At 39.9% G+C, this 21,092-nt stretch overlaps 1 protein-coding gene across 6 annotated transcripts; it reads right to left on the bottom strand.

Annotated features, from left to right (window-relative positions):
- Positions 1-6,350: 6,350 nt before the first annotated feature.
- On the bottom strand, positions 6,351-21,073 carry PRDM1 (PR/SET domain 1). 6 transcript variants are annotated; one of them, XM_044289587.1, is made up of 7 exons: positions 20,951-21,073; positions 16,067-16,318; positions 13,757-13,876; positions 12,020-12,269; positions 9,143-10,245; positions 8,926-9,054; positions 6,351-8,808 (listed from the first exon to the last, which is right to left on the bottom strand). In XM_044289587.1, exons 2-7 carry the CDS (start codon positions 16,247-16,249, stop codon positions 8,248-8,250), a joined length of 2,346 nt encoding a protein of 781 aa, XP_044145522.1. In that variant the 5' UTR covers positions 16,250-16,318; positions 20,951-21,073; the 3' UTR covers positions 6,351-8,247. The 6 variants fall into 6 exon arrangements, with proteins under 6 accessions (XP_044145522.1, XP_044145520.1, XP_044145519.1 ...); XM_044289585.1 differs by lacking the exon at positions 20,951-21,073 and adding an exon at positions 17,586-17,856; XM_044289584.1 differs by lacking the exon at positions 20,951-21,073 and adding an exon at positions 17,652-17,856.
- Between the last annotated feature and the right edge of the window lie 19 nt (positions 21,074-21,092).

The raw sequence follows: 21,092 nt of genomic DNA, 5'->3' as shown, positions 1-21,092 counted from the left end.
CTCTGAGAAGGCAGCAGTGCTCACAGGAATGCTGCTGTTTTCTCAAAACAGCTGATTGGCGGGGGTTCCAGGTGTGGGACCCCACCCATCAGATACTGATGACCTATCTAGAAAATAGGTCATCAGTAAAAAAAAAAATAATATTAGAAAACACTTTTAAGTCCAAAATTTTAGTTTTCCCATTTTAATAAATTTGCTAACGTTTTTATAATTCTATTTTCTCGTTCTCATTATTATATTATATGTTATCTATTTAATTTAATGTTTGTGTGTGTCGTTAAAAGATATTGACAGTATCCACTATAACAGTGACATCTACAGTACCCCGCACCTTTAACAGTGACCTCCACAGCGCCCTCCCCTTTGACAGTGACCTCCACAGCGGCCACCCCTTTATTAGTGACCTCCACAGTACCCCGTCTTGTTAACAGTGATTTCCACAACAACCCGCCCCTTAACAGTGACCTTCACAGAACTCCATTCCCTTAAAATGTGACCTCCACAACACCCCGCCCCCTTAACAGTGACCTCTACAGCACCCCGTCCCTTAATACTGACCTCCATAGCGGACCGTCCCTTTAACTGTGACCTCCACTGTTCCCTGCCCCCTTAACAGAGACCTCCACATCATCCCACCCCCTTAACAGTGACCTCCACAGCAGCCCACCCCTTTATCAGTTACCTCCACAGTACCTTCCTTAACAGTGATTTCCACAACACTCCATACCCTTAACAGTGGCCTCTACAGCAATTTGCCCCTTAACACTGACCTTCATAGTGGACCATCCCCTTAACTGTGACCTCCACAGCAGCCTGCCCCTAGGGTGGCCAGAGGTCTGGTTTTAGGCCGGACTGTCCGGCTTTCAGACTCCCTGTCCTCCATCCATGCAATCCATGGACGGACACAGGGATGTCTTTTTGAACAGCTCACTCTCAGAAAGCAGCACTGTGCTGTCTGAGCGTGAGCTGCAGGGAGAAATTCACACTCCCTCCCACCCATGCAGCTGACAGAAGTTGATTTTTACCTTCATTTTTTCAATCCCCGTCGGCTGCGGAGTGGGAGGGGCGTGGCCTAACCGGGTCAGACGTGGTGTAGCGGGAGATGGGGTGGGATTTTTAAGTCCATTTTTTTAGGGTGGCCATCCTACCTGCCCCCTTAACTGTGACCTCCACAGCACTCCGCTCCCTTAACAGTGTTATCCACAGCGCCCTGCCCCTTTAAAGCTGACCTACAGCAGTGAAGAAAAATGGCTGGGTTATTATGAAAACCTGGTGTAAAACTGTGTGTATGTAGAGACTAACGGCCTGCGAGCTTCTATTGGATGATAAGGGTCATGTGACCAGGCTTCTATTGGATAATACATTTTTGGGGAATATCTCAGGAACGATATGTGCTAGAGAACAGAGACCCGGTCTAAAACCTTCCTGGACACCTGATGTACCTGTGTGCCAAATTTCATGATTGTAAATACAACAGTGCGAATTCCTTTAGTGGACATACATACATGCACTCAGCTTTATTTATATGCGCAAAGCCTTCTCCAGCACATCCCAAAGATTCTCAATGGAGTTAAGGTCTGGACACTGTGGTGGCCAATCCATGTGTGAAAATGATGTCTCATGCTCCCTGAACCACTCTTTCACAATTTGAGCCCGATGAATCCTGGCATTGTCATCTTGGAATATGCCTGTGCCATCAGGGATAAAAAAAATCCATTGATGGAATAACCTGGTCATTCAGTATGTTCAGGTAGTTAGCTGACCTAATTCTTGGAGCACATACTGTTGCTGAACCTAGACCTGACCAACTGTGGCAACCCCAGATCATAGCACTGCCCCCACAGGGTTGTACAGTAGGCACTAGGCATGATGGGTGCATCACTTCATCTGCCTCTCTTCTTACCCTGATGCGCCCATAACTCTGGAACAGGGTAAATCTGGACTCATCAGACCACAAGACCTTCTTCCATTGCTCCAGAGTCCAATCTTTATGTTCCCTAGCAAATTGAAGCCTTTTTTTCGGGTTTGCCTCACTGATTAGTGGTTTACTTACGGCTACACAGCTGTTCAGTCCCAATCCCTTGAGTTCACTTCGCATTGTGCATGTGGAAAGGCTCTTACTTTATTATTAAACATAGCCCTGAGTTCTACTGTTGTTTTGCTTCGATTTGATTTCACTAAACATTTAAGTGATCGGCGATCATGATCATTCAGGATTTTTTCCCGCCACATTTCTTCCTCAAATACGATGGGTCCCCACTATCCTTCCAGTTTTTAAAAATGTGTTGGACAGTTCTTAACCCAATTTTAGTAGTTTCTGCAACCTCCTTAGAGGTTTTCTCTGCTTGATGCATGCCAATGATTTTAAACTTCCCAAACAGACTAACATCTTTTCCACGACCACGAGATGTGTCTTCGTCATGGTTGTTTAAGAAATGAGAAGCAACTCATTGCACCAGTTGGGGTTGAATAACTTATTGCCAGCTGAAAGATAATCGCCCATGCAGTAATTATCCAATAGGAAGCTCATAACTATTTGCTTATCTAAATCCAGGTGGCTACTTTTTTGGGGGACAGGCAGTGAGTGTATATATATATATATATATATATATACAGTACAGACCAAGAGTTTGGACACACCTTCTCATTCAAAGAGTTTTCTTTATTTTTATGACTATAAAAATTGTAGATACACACTGAAGGCATCAAAACTATGAATTAACACATGTGGAATTATATACATAACAAAAAAGTTTGAAACAACTGAAAATATGTCATATTCTAGGTTCTTCAAAGTAGCCACCTTTTGCTTTGATTACTGCTTTGCACACTCTTGGCATTCTCTTGATGAGCTTCAAGAGGTAGTCACCTGAAATGGTTTTCACTTCACAGGTGTGCCCTGTCAGGTTTAATAAGTGGGATTTCTTGCCTTATAAATGGGGTTGGTACCATCAGTTGCGTTGTGGAGAAGTCAGGTGGATACACAGCTGATAGTCCTACTGAATAGACTGTTAGAATTTGTATTATGGCAAGAAAAAAGCAGCTAAGTAAAGAAAAACGAGTGGCCATCATTACTGTAAGAAATGAAGGTCAGTCAGTCCGAAAAATTGGGAAAACTTTGAAAGTGTCCCCAAGTGCAGTCACAAAAACCATCAAGCGCTACAAAGAAACTGGCTCACATGCGGACCGCCCCAGGAAAGAAAGACCAAGAGTCACCTCTGCTGCGGAGGATAAGTTCATCCGAGTCACCAGCCTCAGAAATCGCAGGTTAACAGCAGCTCAGATTAGAGACCAGATCAATGCCACACAGAGTTCTAGCAGCAGACACATCTATAGAACAACTGTTAAGAGGAGACTGTGTGAATCAGGCCTTCATGGTAGAATATCTGCTAGGAAACCACTGCTAAGGACAGGCAACAAGCAGAAGAAACTTGTTTGGGCTAAAGAACACAAGGAATGGACATTAGACCGGTGGAAATCAGTACTTTGGTCTGATAAGTCCAAATCTGAGATCTTTGGTTCCAACCACCGTGTCTTTGTGCGATGCAGAAAAGGTGAACGGATGGACTTTATATGCCTGGTTCCCACCGTGAAGCATAGAAAAGGAGGTGTGATGGTGTGGGGGTGCTTTGCTGGTGACACTGTTGGGGATTTATTCAAAATTGAAGGCATACTGAACCAGCATGGCTACCACAGCATCTTGCAGCGGCATGCTATTCCATCCGTTTGCGTTTAGTTGGACCATCATTTATTTTTCAACAGGACAATGACCCCAAACACACCTCCAGGCTGTGTAAGGGCTATTTGACCATGAAGGAGAGTGATGGGGAGCTGCGCCAGATGACCTGGCCTCCACAGTCTCTGGACCTGAACCCAATCGAGATGGTTTGGGGTGAGCTGGACCGCAGAGTGAAGGCAAAAGGGCCAACAAGTGCTAAGCAACTCTGGGAACTCCTTCAAGACTGTTGGAAGACCATTTCAGGTGACTACCTCTTGAAGCTCATCAAGAGAATGCCAAGAGTGTGCAAAGCAGTAATCAAAGCAAAAGGTGGCTACTTTGAAGAACCTAGATATGACATATTTTCAGTTGTTTCACACTTTTTTGTTATGTATATAATTTCACATGTGTTAATTCATAGTTTTGATGCCTTCAGTGTGAATCTACAATTTTCATAGTCATGAAAATAAAGAAAACTCTTTGAATGAGAAGGTGTGTCCAAACTTTTGGTCTGTACTGTATATATATATATATATATATATATATACACACACACACACACACATACATACATACACACATCATGCTGTATAAATTACGTATTATATTTATTCAGTGGGTCACAATTAAGGTAAATATAGACTATTCTTTGTGTATTATGCATATATTTTTGCACAATATATTTCACCAAGCAAAAATACCAACACAATGCATGTAGTAATCATGGTATCCAATCACATCTTTATTGTATGATTATTCTAAATAAAACATACAATAGAAAAGTAGATGCACATCAAAGACACTAGAGTCTTGTAAGGCAGGACCACCCTCTGTATAAAAATGTCAGTGATGTTTAACAGTGAACAACAGAATACAGTATGTGCTAACCAGCAGAGTTTGAAATTGTATAAGGATGGTCTCACCTCAATAGACCCTTGTGTGCATCTACTTTTACGTATTTTTGTATTGAATTTTTATTCAGATTGATTATACAATAAAGATGCAATTTTATATTATGATTACATTGTGCATTTCGTTATTTTTGCTTAGTTTATTTACAACACATGTTCATTTCTGTATGTCTCATTATTATCAGTGTATTGACTGCTTTTGCACCATATAAAACCAGTTTTTAAAATAATTAGGGTCATTTATCAAACTGTTGTAAAGAACCGGCTTAGTTGCCCATAGCAACCAGATTCCACCTTTCACTTTCCAAAGTAGCTGTTAAAAATGAAAGAAGGAATCTGATTGGTTGCTATGGGCAACTAAGCCAGTTCTAATTTACACCAGTTTGATAAATGACCCTAAGTCTACATTTTTTCTAATTCCCTTCACATAACTTTATAAAAACTTATATTTATTCATGATGACTTTCCTTGGGACTATTTTAGGATACATACACTTATGGTTGAGGATGAACAAAAACAATTATAGATTTTTTAAAAATGCTTTTTAAACATGCAGCTTGTTGTATGTAGGATTACAGTTGTGGTAATACTGAATGATAATGTATATATATTTTATAACTGGTAAATGATCTTTTGCAGCATTTTATTTAACTTTATATAAACTTGGAATGTAGTGTATTATGCCTGTTTTGTTAAATTGAAAGGCAACCTATTAGGCCCTGCTGTTGTTAGGTGCCAGCCTGCCAATGCAACTAACTGGCAGCCTGTGATCACATTGCGAGGGTGCCTTTGGGCTTACAGAGGAAGGCATGAATGGCATGGCATTGTATGACAGGGACTCACATCATTATAATGATTTATAACTCTAAGTCTAATGTATTGTACTCACATAATGCTGTCAGTACAAATCATTTGAGCTTGTGGTCAGGCAGGAACACACAGCATTATAAATCATTATAATGCTGTGGGTCCATGTCATAGGAGCAGCATTCAGGACAGGAAATACCTCTGACACACCAAGCGTATTTCTCACACTAAATAAGCTTGTGTTATATTGGCCAAAGACTGAAATCATGTAAAGATCATGCCTAATTGACAGTGTATCAGAACGTTCCTTGTAATGCTATCTACCTGTGCCAGTAGGACATGTTCAGGCCAGATTTTTAGCATCTGAAGGCACCTGTTGACTGTCAACAAGCAGCGATTGTGAGCATAGAAAAAAGGTTAATTTTGGTGGAAAATATAAATATAAATTCCAGGCACTCTACTTCATAAAAGACTTAAGATTTAAGGGTCTTGCGTTTGGAAAAATAGTTGAACTTTTTCAAGGTTATTGTAAGAAAAAAAAAAAAAAAGCCTTAAAAAAATTATATTGAAAAAAGAAACCTGGTCTCCTCAATCCAAATTCACCCAGACATAAACCATCTCACACACCAAAGCATCCTTGAGGTAAAAAGAGTAGAACATACGGACAACAGATGCTCTATTGCTCTGCAGTACAATGCTTATTACGAGGTTTGTGTGATGTGGATGGGCCTGTTTCTTCACAGATGTCTTCATAATATTTCAATATTCATATTTGTACCATGAAACGGACAAGAACCTCTCACATGTACTCAGTGTTTTACAATGACACTTTTAGGGAGAATGTTATCATTATGAAATCTATACCACTCTCTGTCAGTGATGCAGTCCATAGAAATGAGACAAAAAGGCCATATGTATAAAGAAACGCACATTTAGTTTTAATTTACATCTTTTGACAATTTGCACATAAATAACAATGTAAACCAAAATGTAAACATAAGAAATTTGTTGTTCTAGCAAAGTAAAAAGCCGGTTAACTTTGGTCAGATTTTCTTTCTTAGAAAAAGAAACAAAAATAGAGAAACCACTGTTTGCTACATTTACATGTAATAAAATCCTATAAAAAAAAAAAAAAGTAACATCTTGAAATAGTCATACATTAAGTCTTTGAAGTGAATAGAGAAAAGCACTACTGGCATTAAGTAAGGGAAGTGTGTGTCCAGAGACAGTAGTGATACTTTGGTATATATTACATTAATACTTTAGATCTTGCTACATTGTTTTCAGATTTCTGCTTGTACACAGTATAACAAGCTAGAATTCCAGTAAAGCTGTATTTTTTTTGGTACATTTGCTCGAGACTTTGGCATTGTGCTCATGGACGGCATAAGGATCAGCCCTTTTCAGACTGTACAATGCCAGCAATGATTTATAAATCAGTGCCACTGCTCTGTGCATATCTTAGGTTTATGCATGCTAAAAGTGTGCTTTGCCACATTAGGATGCTGGAGTACTTGGCTGGATAGAAAAGTGATGTCATCACGTCACCAGCAGGAGGAACCCCAGTGACAATTGTAAATTTTGATATGGACAATTCCATCATGTGGAATATGTCATTACTTTAAGTATATTCACTTCAGGATAGTAACCTAAACTAGAGTGCACACCGCAATATCCAGCCCGTACAACTGCAATATCTTTGGAGTCAGCAAGCAAAGCAACAGTACAAAGTGTAAGTGCAGTCTTTAGACTGCGTCTATTTGGTTTCTCCTTAAAAGTCACAAAGCTATTGGTTCAGCCAGCTTTTTTTTCTTCACCACTGGACAATGAGGTAAATTGTCGAACAACTTTGCAATGCCCTTTTCACTTAAATTAATCACAACAAATAAATGTACAAGACACAAAATACTCAAAGAAATGACTCACAGAAATATAAATGAGATGTGTGCCAGTAACAGGAAAAAAAAACAACCAAAAAAACAAACAAACACCTTATTACCCGTGTCTACTACTGGACCGTGGAGATGTAGCCAATCCTGCACTTGTCTATACTGTTACTTTATACAGTGTTAAATCTTGTATTTTCCCAAATCTTACATTTTGAAAAAGTGAAACAGATGTTCTGTAAGCTTGGTTTAAAATACAGAGCTATAACAAGGAGGATATTGTTACAAGCACATCTCGTGTGCAGTTTTTCGATGCTCTCAAAGGAAAGTGTTAAAAAAAAAAAAAAAATCTGACACTACAGTTGCTTGCAGTGAAATAAATACACAATTTCAAATTGTACTGTCCAGCTTTGGCAACAAAATATTGATCATTGGTATGGAGAGCTAAGGTGTTTAAAAAAAAAAAAAATTTAACTGAAAAAAATCAAAATAAAAAAATCAAAGACACTGCGAAAGTATCTATATCAATGGCCACATTAAATATATACATAAATATATATATTCCAAATTACAATGATTTTTTTTTCACGTCATTGTAAACGTTTCAAATTATTGCTTTTGTAATGATAAATTGCATAATAAATTATGAAGTACTTTTCAGTGACACAATTAGAAATAAATGATTGTCTTTTTAACAATAATAATAATAATTATTACAATAATATTAAGTGAGTAGGCAATACCCATATCCCTGTCTCTTTCCTCTTGCCCTGAGAATACGCTTATCTTGGAGTTCCTTCTTGGAGTTCAGGTTGGTCTTCTAGAAGAATTCTACCTTTCATAAGCTAAGACTATGCTGCAGCCTTTTCATTATGTACAAGGATGGGCTGCAATCACCTCAACTAACACTTGTTCCATGAGTCCATTAAGAGTCCATTTGGTCTATGGTTTCTTGTTTGACCTTAACTGGTAACAGAGGTAGTGGGGAGTTATGAGGCAGCTTTATGACAGAGTCTGATTGTTCATAAAAGTTGCAACCAGATGTGATTAACCCATTTCCCATACTCCTTGACACAGATACCTTCATACTTGCACCTTCTATTTCTCTTCGAAGAAGAGTCATTATTTCTTTCTCCACTGTAGGAGACATGTTACTTTCATCTAGTCTGTCTGCACTATCACTGATGTCAAATTTCTCAATCTCTTCATTGATCACTGTCAGGTCCTCCCTGGTGAGGCCGGGTCTTGGAGACACTGGACAGTTTCCCTTCATGTGTACTTGAAGACTGCACATGTGAATGTAACTTTTGTGGCAGTGAACACATTTATGTGGACGTTCTCTTGTATGAAGACGTTTATGGAGTTTGAGATGAACAAATTGGGTGAACTTTGCTGGACAGAGTTTGCATTGGTAGGGTTTCTCTCCAGAGTGCAGTCGTAGATGAGTTTTTAGGTTGCTTGTGCTGCTAAACCGCTTATGACATACCTAAAAAAGAAAAAAAAAAAATAATTAGATCATTCTTTGTATATGTAGATTTCCTTGTCATGAAACGCCACAAAAAAATAGTTTCTATATTTACAAAAGATTTTAATATATACACACCTGACATTCATGAGGCTTCTCCCCAGTGTGTACCAAAAAGTGCTTTTGTAGATGTGCCAGCTGGGTAAATCCCTTGTTGCAAGTCTGACATTTGAATGGCCGCTCCCCACTGTGAACTCGTAGATGGACCTGGAAAAGTAAATAACTATGAATTCATCTATTCTAAAAATGGAATTAAAACAGCGCCTTCTATACTATATATAGTGTATTCGCTTACCTTAAGATTTGACAATTGTCCAAAGGTCTTTGAGCAGATGTTGCACTCATATTTGATTTTCCCATTTTGCTTTTTAAGAGGGTAGGGAAGAGTCTTATATCCAGTCATGTTCCTTTTGTTTTTGATCAAATTGATGGCTTCATCACTGTTTGTGGTCATCACTGCAGAGGTAGGTTTAGGTTGCATAACATGCTCAGAACTTGCTGCTGTGCCAGCAGTGGGGGAGCCACTTGTTGGACTCATCTGCTTATCTTTCATACTAGCAGCTGCGCCTGTGATGGAAAAGGCACTATTGGGTGCAGGAATAAGAAAGTCTCGTGGCTGATCAGGCTGTAGCAGTCTGCATCCTCCTTCATGTGGGAGGGAACCAGGAATAGCCGCAGGGTTTAACATGTGATGAGAAAGGCTTCCACCTCCAACCATACTGCTGTAAAATGGATACATTCGTGGGATAATATTGAAATTATTCATGGCATTAATGTTATTCAATGTGTTAAGGCTACTGCATCCAAGACCGAGAGGCGGTAACAAGAACTTGTGGTAGGGAGGATGGTATGAAGAAATGAAGGTTGGAGGTAGATGACTTGCTGGAGGTGCATAACTGGGAAAAGATGCTAGTCCTTCAGCGCTGTATGGTCTATTAAGAAAGGGGTACAATTCTCTGTGCTCTTGTGACGTTTGGTGAGGGGATAATGCAGATCCTGGGCTACTGTGTGGACTTGAGCTTTTAAAACTGTGGTCTGGGCTGCTTCGTGCTGAAGGACTTGGTGGTGTCGATGGCTGAATTGGTGAATGCATCATATAATTTGGTCTTTCAAGGCCATATCCAATAGTGCCCTTTAAATAATCTTCATGAATGTTTGAGCGGAATGGATACACGACTCTTGGAAAAATTGGTCTTTCAGGGCTGGAATTTTTAAGTGGTTCTATGGCTTCTTTGTTGAGGTTTACAACATCAAAATTATTCAGTGGGGTGTCTTTGGGCTTTGAATGATTCGTGTTTTTTAGAATCTCCTTAACACTGTGCTCTTTCTTGGGTGTGTTTTTTTGAAGTGTCATCTCTTTCCGAGAAATCTGCTCCTCTGTGATAATCAAACTTTGCTCTAAAAAAATTAAAAAAAGAATATTTAACATGTTATTATAACCCGAAAATGTTTTTAAAATACATTGTTTAGTTAAATATTAGACTGTAATAGTATTCATATTACCAATAAGTGATACTAATTACAATGCCATTATATAACCATCCTACAGACTAGTAAGAATTTGCATGAAGTTATAGAATGCCTCTGGAGCCATTTTCACTAGCCCCTGACCAAAGTCCTAAGGACTTTTAGGAAGGCGTTGAAATGAGAGGCATTGAGAGCATTCACCAGCGAGACAACTTGTGCAAAATAAATACGGCTTATCATGTCGATCTGTCTTTCACTTAGCGTGACAAGAAGGAAGAGAGAAATGCAAAAAAAAACAAACAGGGGCTAAGGTAAAGGTGCTAGAGATTTCAGTGCTACCCATGTGAAATACACCGTAACCATCAGTTGGGCTGCCTATATACACTAGACAGCTGTTGAACAAATGCTATTCTATCTCTCCTGACCCCCCCCCCCCCGACCCATACACACTCAGGTCGGTTGAATGTGCATGTTCTTAATATGGAGAAGAGAATAACCTGCTGCCAGACACCTCTCGCAGCAGCTTATTTCAAGAGAACAAAAGGATTGTACATGCTGCAATTCAACAGCTCCTTTCCTCCATCTGCATTGGCATCCATACACATTAGGGTGCATTCACATGACCGTATATATTTTGTGGTCCGCAAAATACACGGATGACGTCTGTGTGATGCCCATGTTGCATCTGTTTAGTTTTTTCCTTAGTTAATTGTAACAATGCCTATTCTCATCCACAAAACACAAAAAGGTCAAGAATAGGACATGTTCTTTTTTGTGGGACTATGGAATGGACATACAGATGCGGACAGCACACAGTGTGTTGATCACATTTTTTGTGGACCCATTGAAATAAATGCGGATTGGATTGCACCAAAAATACAGTCGTGCGAATGGGACCTTAGATGGTTGACTGGTCCTGAAAAAAATAAATCAACAGTTTCAGCCATCATGTATCTAATGTCTATGGAGAACTTTACATTTTAGTCAAAAATTAGGTTTCCACCATACATTACAAATTAACAGCCTGATAAAGGCATGAGATTTTTGTTCGAGTTTTGTTGACAAGCTCATATCTATGGTGACATTAGTAGTACCAGAGGGGTCTGTCAGTTGCTTATCCAGATTTTTTATGAAAAGGGAAGAAAGCTTATTAACTTTTCCAATTTACCAAGATATATTAAAGAAGTTCACTGAAAAGACAAGCGAATGAATACAGTTTTCCATTGCCTTTTACAATAAAAATATTAAATTATAAGCTGAAGACATGCAATGCATAGCTACAAGAAAGCCACATAGGTGAAAGTTATGTTACAAAAAGCCAAAGACCAGAAACTGACAGAAAATGTGAGATGGAGAGATATCGCTTCTAAGGGTGAGAGATGCAATCGGCTTCACCCTAAGAAAGGAAGTGAACAACAAATTCTACAGAAATGTATTCAAAGACTGGTCAATGCGGTGTCTGTGAACGTGTGAAAAAAAAAAACTATTAGCTAGTTTAGTGTTCCACATTTTGAATAAAAAAGGGCAGAACACGCACTGCTGAGAATGAGCTGGCCACATCTATAAAGAGGCCAGGAAATATTGCTGGATAGGTAATACACGTCATTCTTTGGGTGTTGCACCCATCAAATGACAGGGTGAATATCATAGGCAGTACTAGAAACATTCCAAGCATTCCCCTCCATTGACACCTCAATCTACTTACTAAGATTCATCACCAGCTCCCTAGAGGAAGGATAGTCAAGTCTGTCTGCAAAGTCCCGACAGTACCATACAAGCAGTTCCTGATTGGCTGGAATAGGCTTGATGGTGTAGAAATAGATGCTCATGCCATTTTGGCAGGCCGCCAGATTCTGTTCTTGAATGGAGTGTGCTGGATTCACATAGCGCATCCAGTTACTCTTTTCTTCATTGTAGCCATCGATAAAATGGTTAAATTCGCCATTTAAATAGATCTACAAATACAAAGAAGTTTTAATTAGACACAGTGAGAAAATTATTTAGATACCTTGACAGATTTTTTTTCTGTTTGTACTGAGTTACTTCTCTAATAATAACCATACAGAGACAAACATGACAACAACGTCCTTGCAGTTATTATACAGTAAACGTCCCTCCTTCCTGTAATAGCCGCGTGATTGAATTGTTCTAACTTTATCTATGATTAAGCGCACACTAAAAAAGTACTGTCAGTGAGTCAGTACTGTCTCATTAACATGACTTCAAGCTAAACAGGCTTTTGCACTTGCAGTTTTCCTGGCGATCCCAAATTTCTTCCCCATCTGACGGAGTGCACATTAATCATATAAATACGTGGAGTGAAGTCATTTTGTCAGAACACTGGGTGGAGCAAAAGGTGAACTTCACCTGCCAAAACAATGACTAGAATTGGAATGGGGCCAGTTCTGTCACTCATTCCTCGCCAGGACACTCACTTTTCCTCATGCTAGACAAGCACTGTCTTGTGATGTTTTGCCCTGTGCTTTTACAGGGGAGGGACGTCTCATTTTCACAATCAGTGGTTAAAAATAAAAATACAATAGAGAGTAAAGATTGTATGATTAGACTAAAAAATGCCAGGAGACAAAACTTTTTATGCTTCTTTTAACACATTGTTCCGCTTATGAAAGTGAGACTACAGGAAAGGCTCATGCTAAAAACATACAGCGCTTTGTGTTCTGGTCAATGGACCCCAAAGAGCCTCTGTTTTTTTATTATAGAAAAGAGATCCAAAATCCAGTGCGCCTTAGGAGTTGTCTGGAGTTTTGAAATACTTGCATTCTGAGCTTTCAGATTTTTGCTCTGGTCTAGTTAACAACATGTTATACCATAGTGATAGATGCATCTTTACAGTGCATATACTGTATATCCACACTTGTATATACAGCAAGTAAACTCATTAGACTTTGCAGAGAAACTATGTGAGAAAGGAATACGTTGGTGGAAATTATCCATGCTGTTTGAACCTCCAAAGCTTCGTATGTCACCATGAAATCACCTGAATATTGATATCTTAAGAGAAAAATATGTTTTTCCATCTGCACCTGATTCTATACAGGAATGACTTCTTTTGTGGGTATTCTTTAGTAAGTAACTGAAAAGCATATCTAACCATATTCATACGTTTACAGAGAAAGAAACTACCTAAAACCATACTATTTCCATGTTACCCAGCGCAGTGATGGTGCTGACTCACAGTTCACTTACAAGAAATAATGTCACTTTAAGGGTTTGCTCAACCCCAAACATCCTCTCTTTCAATACATGAAATTAAAAAGACTTTCCTATAGACATTACTGTCACACCCTCTGGCCCAGATGAATAGTGATATGTTACACAAACGAAGTGAACTAAAGAAGTAGAAGAAAATAAATATAAATAAACTACAGAAAAAAAATAAAATAAAAAAAAATAAAGTATTTATAATAAATTAGAAGCTCACCCTCCAAAAGAATTTCCTATTGGCATTCTTGGGAACAGTATCATTTGTGTAGACCTCGCCTACAAATGGTCCAAAACGGGTTCCTTTTGGAATATACTCTTTGCTTAAAACACCAATCACCTGTACAAAAAAGGAACAAAAACTATTTAGATACATTCATTCATGTTAAGTATTTGGCATCCAGGTACACAACCAGAGTCAGTATTATGCACCTCTATATCACCAATATATTTCAACAAGAGATTATCCCAGTAGTCAGGGGTAATTCCTGTCCATTGTGCTGAATTCTTTTGAAAGTAGAGTGAATACGTATGGAATACGGTTGTTTGTCACCTATGTCAACAGAGGGCGATGTAGACAGAAAAAAAATCCACTGCACTGAATACTGTCTCAGGTCACATATTTCTACTCAAACGTGACATATTTAATAGTGTCGTTTTCTACTCATAACCGAAGTCGATTTCTAGAATCTGCATATTCTGCACTCAGACTACTCAATGCTAAAGTGACTATTTGAGGACAAATGTAACTAAGAACAGAAATTAATACATAGATCATGGAAGAATTGATCAGGCCAAGTCTCTATAGATGGTAGCAATTTGAAAAACGATGCCACACACAGATGTCTGACCAATTCCCACCTGCTGCTCTTAGTTCATAAACAGTTGGGTTTCAGACTACCCCACTACTAGCATCCTGATCGGTACTGTAAAATATTCTTTAAAAAAAACAAAAAACCTTACTTGAAAGAGTCATGGCAGACACATCTGGTGCTTCAGTTTCAGTGACACAGCAATACTTAGATGACTGGAATTGAGACACCAGTTTACAAAGCTAAAAGGAACATCTCGATTTCTAAAATCACTATATCAACTGCTGTAAAATATTAGGATTGGGGCAAAAGACCATCGACCTGACAAAAACGACTTGGCTGTTGATCACATCTGAAAGTTGTGCGCAGAATAAGTCTGGGCTCCGCTTTCTGCTTGCCATGAATCCGTTAAGTGCTTAGAAATCCATTATACAACTTCTAATCTAAACTAGGATGAATCTGCCACTGGAACTGACCCAGAAGTCCTTATGATTCATTGCCGGGGCAAGGCCTTTTCTATAAACACTTCAGGAGAGGGGGCAGAGGGCTTTTAGCAACTCCATTCTTAATCTTCCCCCTCCTTGACTATTCCATTTCTTTACAACCACCAATGACCTCTCTACCAATTTAAAAAATCAATCTTTGTCATTATTCTGATCCACGGAGTGCTGCCTGATAACCAGGGGCAAAAGAGACAAAAAACAGTAACCCATCTTCTCCTAACAAACATTTGCAGATCTGGGTGGAAGATCTAAATGAAAACTAAAACCTATTGCAGTCAATCTATGATAGCTAGTCCGTATCCAATATTATGCTAAGTATATAACATACCCCCCCCCCATGATTCGGCAACATACCAAAACACTATGGTCTAGTCATTTGCTTCTTTAAATACAAAGTATACCCCAAAATCTACACAACAGCCTTTTCAATCTTCTTTCACAATGAATTCAAAATTGACTGTACGAGAACATAGCAAAGTGCTAATATTGATGCTTTAGTGTGAATTAAACTTGTTTTTCAGCATGAGCAATAGAAAGCGCTGATTTATATATAGAAGGTATATAAAACAAATCTTGTAAAATATATCTACATAAAAAAAAGGTTAGCAAAGCTTTACTGACGGTACATCATATTAAATCTATGCCTTTATTAGATCTACTAAGCACACACAGGAAAACATCCTAGGAAGCTGCTCTGCCGGAAACCTGTGGAATGCAGTAGCATAAAGGAGGGTTTTGGAGATTACGAGACAGCTGATTTCAGTCGTACACCTCACTATAATTGCCATATAAAAATTTAAATAGCCCGTTGCTCACTTCACAGCCCTTATAAAAAGGAAAAAACGCAAAGAATGCACTCACTCTGTTCTGAGGTAAAAATGTAGACAACTAATCTACACTGGAACCCATCAAGGAATCTGAGGTGACACCAAACAATGCTTTCTCCTAAACTTAAACCTTATGACTAAAAGGTTGTTGTTGTAGAGATTACTATTCCTTCTTCTAATAAAGTGTGCACTTACCGGAAACAAACAAGCTATTGATGCCAAGTAATTATACAGCTATTTGAGGCCAAGAAACTTGGAAGACTATAGCACTGAGCTATGTTCAATCCAACTATTCAGAATGAAAGAAAAGTGGATATTTTCCACAGGAACCCAGTTTTTTTTTTTCCAGATAAATCTCGAAAGTTGATTTAAAGTAACATATACTAACCTCTTTAGAGCCAGGTACGTGCTTAAAAAGTAAGTTCCTCGGTAGAGAAGCTTGTGCTTGGACAAGGTTACTTCCATCTGAGCTGCTGTCCCATGGGTGATCCTTCACTATATATGTGCACTTTGCCTCAAATTCAGACTCTGTCCAAAGCGTCATATCGGCTCCTTCCACATCCATTTTCATGGTCTGCTAAGTCCCCTCTGGATGGGGCGATTCAGTACTTGTAATAACTGTAGTTTCTTGTGTGGCAACCTGGCATGGGCAGAAGTGGAAAAAGACAACCATAAGATCCCAAAGTTCTTTGTTGTGTGGTTTTCTCAGCAAATATGAAGAATTGATTTACCATCTAATGTAAAAAAATAAATACGTTTTTTTGATTAATACATGTTTATTTTCAATTGGCACCTCTTTAGTATCCATATATTGGTCAGCAATGAGATGCGTCACCTACCCGTGCTACTGCTAATGGTGGGGATTGGCTTCTTAGTATCCTACATGCCCCTTGGAAGTCCTGACTGCCAAACTACTCTGAACCCTTGGAAGCAGTGCCTTAGAAAGTGTCACAAACAAGGAAAGGAAGAGGAAGAAGCTGCTGTCTACGTCTGAATGAATCTAAAAATGGAACTTGCATGCTACAAGGAGAGGAACTCAGCCTGACTCTTTCAATGGGGAAGCCTGAACTTTCCCACCAGCTTCCAGCTCACAAACAACTTTCAAAACAATCTAACTCCTCTGACGTCGTTTTTTTTTTTTTTTTTTCATCCTGTTGAAGTTAAAGAAAATAGAAAAAAAAAAAAAAAAACTTCTACATCCTGCCAGCATCCCCTGCTGCAACACAATCTCCTAGGCTACTGGGAAGGGGGTCTTGTTAACTCCTTCATGACAACAATAACAACGAACAGGCTACCTGGATTTCCTAAAACAGAAAATCTGCACGGATTTCCATGCGTTTCCACTCAAAAAACCGCATGTGTAACTTGTGGATTTGTCGCTGAAAGGTTAAATCCTCATAAAAAATTTTTAAAAAAAGCACAAACAATTGACATGATGCAGATTTCTAAAAAAGTGTAGATAAGTGTAGGTGAGATTTGTGCTGTTACTGAATTATGTTGCAGTTTTGTGTAGAATATATATATATATATATATATATATATATATATATATATATATATAAAAAAAAGAATAATATATATTTGTTTAATTATGTGTGTGTGTGTGTGTATATATATATATATATATATATATGTGAAGTAAAAAAGGTGATCAATATAAAAACCATATACTGAAGCTTCCAGTGGATGTATAAGGTTTTAGGAGCATGTCCTTGCCCCCCAGAAGTCAGCAGTGGAGGATTTCCTGAGGAGCAGCAGCCCCAGTGCTAGCAGTCTTACCCAGTCAGTCCACACACTTCCCCAGCAGCTATCTCCCATAGAGCCCCAGTGCTAGCAGTCTTACCCAGTCAGTCCACACACTTCCCCAGCAGCTATCTCCCATGGGGCGCCGGTGCTAGCAGTCTTACCCAGGCAGAGTCCACACACTTCCCCAGCAGCTATCTCCCATGGGGCGTCGGTGCTAGCAGTCTTACCCAGGCAGAGTCCACACACTTCCCCAGCAGCTATCTCCCATAGGGCGCCGTTGCTTGCAGTCAGTGTATCATAGAGACGCGCAGAGACTCCACACCTTGAGCTCTGCTCTCCTCAGCTCTGCCTCTCTCATTGCTGCCTGACAGGTGCTGCCTCACAGAGACACTGCCGGCCGGCCCTGCACTCTGCTGCTTATGATCACTGTGTGAGCAGCACACGGGCTGACTTTCTCTTCCTGCTTTCAGGTTTCCGATTACATTACAAGGGTAATTTACCCTGCGCTGTCACGAGGGTGGGGCTATGGCAGCTCGGGCTACCTGGAATGCTCTGTGTCGGGAGTATCAGCAGCAGGGACTGCAGGTAGAGATGACATCACACGGCTCTATGAAACTACAACGCCTCAATGTCAGGGATGAACGGGTTATCCTCGGTGGACGGGTCCTGCTTTCTGCCGGGGAGCGCAGGGTTAAGCAGAGGCTGCCTCACACAAAAGCGCGCCTTGTGAGACAATGTGAGCGGACTGAAGGTGGCCCCAGCTCCGCACAGAACACAGACACTTTGACATGCAGATGACTCCATTCACCTTTAGAAAAACAACCCCGTGCCGTATAAAAAGTGCAAAAATGGCTGTTTTCTTATGTTAAATGACGCCTTTGAACAGAAACTCTGCTTTACTTGCAGTGCTGGAGCTGCTCTCATGCTCTGAGGTGATAGTTACCGCTGGAGTCAAGCGGGCTGTTCACACTGAGAGGAAAACCACAGCAAAACCCTAATGTTCAGAGCAGACAGCAGTCAGGTCACAGTGACTGTATGGGACAAGTGGCTTGTGGTACCCACTGTCTGTCATGGGACCTTTGTCACTGACTGGAATCTATGTGATTCGAAAATTATGACTGAGCTTTTCACTTGGTTTCTTCCTTCCTGGTGTCCCCAAAAGAACCTCAATTACCTCATTAATCAGCAGTTCTCATGCAGCGCACATCTCTTGCTCCTTTCACATTTGCGTCTGGATGTGACTGGCAATGTGCGCCTGATCTTAAGAAATTCCCAAGGCAGTAACCTTTGTGTTTGTTACCTTTCAGACAACCCTTCAAAATGACATTGAAAAGTGGTCTTCTCAAGAAATATATGGTGGGACTGGAAAACTGATCTGAATGAGGCAGTGGTCTTCTCAAAGAGGTGGTCTTTAGAAGAAGTTAGGCTTCGTTCACATCTCCGTTGTGTACTCCGGTAGAACAGTCTACCTGTATCCGGCATAGCTCGACACCACCAGATTATTATTATTTATTATTATAGCGTCATTCAGTCCATAGCGCTGTACATATGAAAAGGGGTATACATACATAATACAGACAATTGCACTAATCATAAACAAGACAATAAAAAATGGCATCCGGACGGTTTCCAGCATAAATTCTGACTTTCTGCCAGGAAAATACTGCTGCTTGCGGCAGATATATACACAGCAGAGCGTATATCTGAAGTACTAGAGATACTAGTCTCAGGTACTCCGCCATGCGCCATTTCACTATATGGATCCAAAATAGCGCAAGTGAATTATGGTATATGTCATTTATAACATAAATGCTATAACACATTTTTAATATACATCTTGCCACTTTACGTATTTCATTTGATCATTTTGACCATAGATAATATAGATAGGTATGAGATAGATAGATATACAGTCTATATATATATGTTCTAGAAAAAATTTACTTCTTATCTTTGTCTCAATATGTAGTGTGCGAAATTCAGGGAAGGTCGGGAAATGAAGGTGAAAAGTGACTCCTTAAGATAATGCCCTTGCTTATCTCAACCACTATCAAACAACCTATTGTTTTCTGATGGGTCCCATTGAGAAAGGTGGAGTAATGCGGTTAATGTTCAATAGGGATCTCCCAGTCCCCTCAAGGAATATGGTTGGTGACAGAAGGACAACACTGAGTCCTCTTTTAACTTCCTCTCTAAAATCAAGAGCAAAAAGAAAAGGAGCCGGCGCACTAGTGTCTCTTTTAACTCCCCAAGCAACTCTTCTTGAAGAAAGACATTGTTCTTAGAGGAGCTAATCCTACAATGGAGAGTCCATTAGAGGTATTAGGAGGTTGGCAGCAGCCGTGATCTGCAAGAAAGGCCCTGTCCTGACAATAGACAATTAATGCTGATAAATCTCCACGACTTGTTGCTGGTCTAATTCCTCATAATTGTGTGCTGCTTGTCTTGCCTCCTGCCACACGGGGATGATGCGTGGCTCCAATAATCTCTCCGAGTACCTGACCTACTTCCTGACACGGTCTTTTCAGGACCTGTCTTCTGCCCCATCTGGACTTTTGCCTGCCACCAACCCCCCCCGCTTCATCCTTTCAGAGTTCACTGCTACATTAAAAAGGCTGCCAGAAGTGTGGTGAAACCCATCGGCGCGACACACATCCAGATCAATACTCTGCAGCACCAGACAATACTGTCCGCTAATCTGTAATAACAGCTAATCATGCTCAATTTGGCTCACCAGTGATTAAAACGTACTTTTCATTAAGCTCAGAGGACAAGGCAGACGCACGCTGACAAGCTAAAGATTTAGTCGTCGAACTTGAAAAAATTGGCAACAGGAAGGATGATATCAGTTGACCTCTTTTTAACACATTGACTGTGTAGAAGTCTTGTTGATTTTAAAGAAAAGTACAAAAAATAAAACAACAAGCGAAACAGTAAATACGTAAGGTCTAAAGTGGTCAATACAGCTAAAAGACAGAGAGAACACAGATGGCTCATATCAGGAGCTGCTTTTGGTAGCAATATTTGGAATGCCATAAGACAGTGACGCTCCTTGAGACTCCTCAGCATCCGTGTGTATAGAGAGGCATGCCTTGTAGAGCGGGCTGACTGTACGTCACATCAATCTCTGCCAGGAAGGGTTGTCAGGCTGTTAACAGTATACCTCAGATAACTCTCTTTTTTGTGATAAAGCAGAAGCAAGCAGCACCCAGCAGAAGCTTAACTGATAAAACGGTGTCAAATCAAAACCATTTGTCAAGTGGGGGTCCAGGCTAAAATCCCGGGCCCAGGAAGTAGATTTATCTAGTACAGTACATTAACTAGTATAAATAACACTGACCAAAGTAAACACTGCTACTCAACAGTGTCTCCAGTACACAAAGCAAACCAGCAGGAGCCCCACACCTTTTACGCCACTCACTGCTGGAATCAGAAAAGCCATGTTCAGAATAAAAGCTATTTGACCACAATTTGACTTCTATTGATAAATAGCACATGTATAGAATGAAAGAATCGGAAGAAGTACCTTGGGTTATTTCCATACAGCAGGCATTCAGTGTGCACTGAGGGCATTCCAGTTTTAGTCCATGTGCAACATCTGTGACTAAGACACACGCGTCTTCCCTGTCTGCTGTATACACACTCTCACTGGCTCTTTAAATCTAACC

This window comes from Bufo gargarizans, chromosome 4, assembly GCF_014858855.1.
Source record: "Bufo gargarizans isolate SCDJY-AF-19 chromosome 4, ASM1485885v1, whole genome shotgun sequence".
Classification (NCBI taxonomy): domain Eukaryota; kingdom Metazoa; phylum Chordata; class Amphibia; order Anura; family Bufonidae; genus Bufo; species Bufo gargarizans.
Note: the sequence above shows the minus strand (reverse complement) of the source record. Positions and strands in the feature narration are given on the sequence as shown.

What these genes read in the sequence shown, in the direction of transcription:
- PRDM1 (XM_044289587.1), bottom strand. Translation starts at nt 16,249, where the DNA reads ATGAAAATGGATGTGGAAGGAGCCGATATGACGCTTTGGACAGAGTCT. An exon ending in GGAGCTGGTGATGAATCTTA is followed by an intron (nt 10,246 to 12,019) that starts GTAAGTAGATTG and finishes TAATTTTTTTAG; the next exon opens with AGCAAAGTTTGATTATCACA. An exon ending in GACAATTGTCAAATCTTAAG is followed by an intron (nt 9,055 to 9,142) that starts GTAAGCGAATAC and finishes TTACTTTTCCAG; the next exon opens with GTCCATCTACGAGTTCACAG.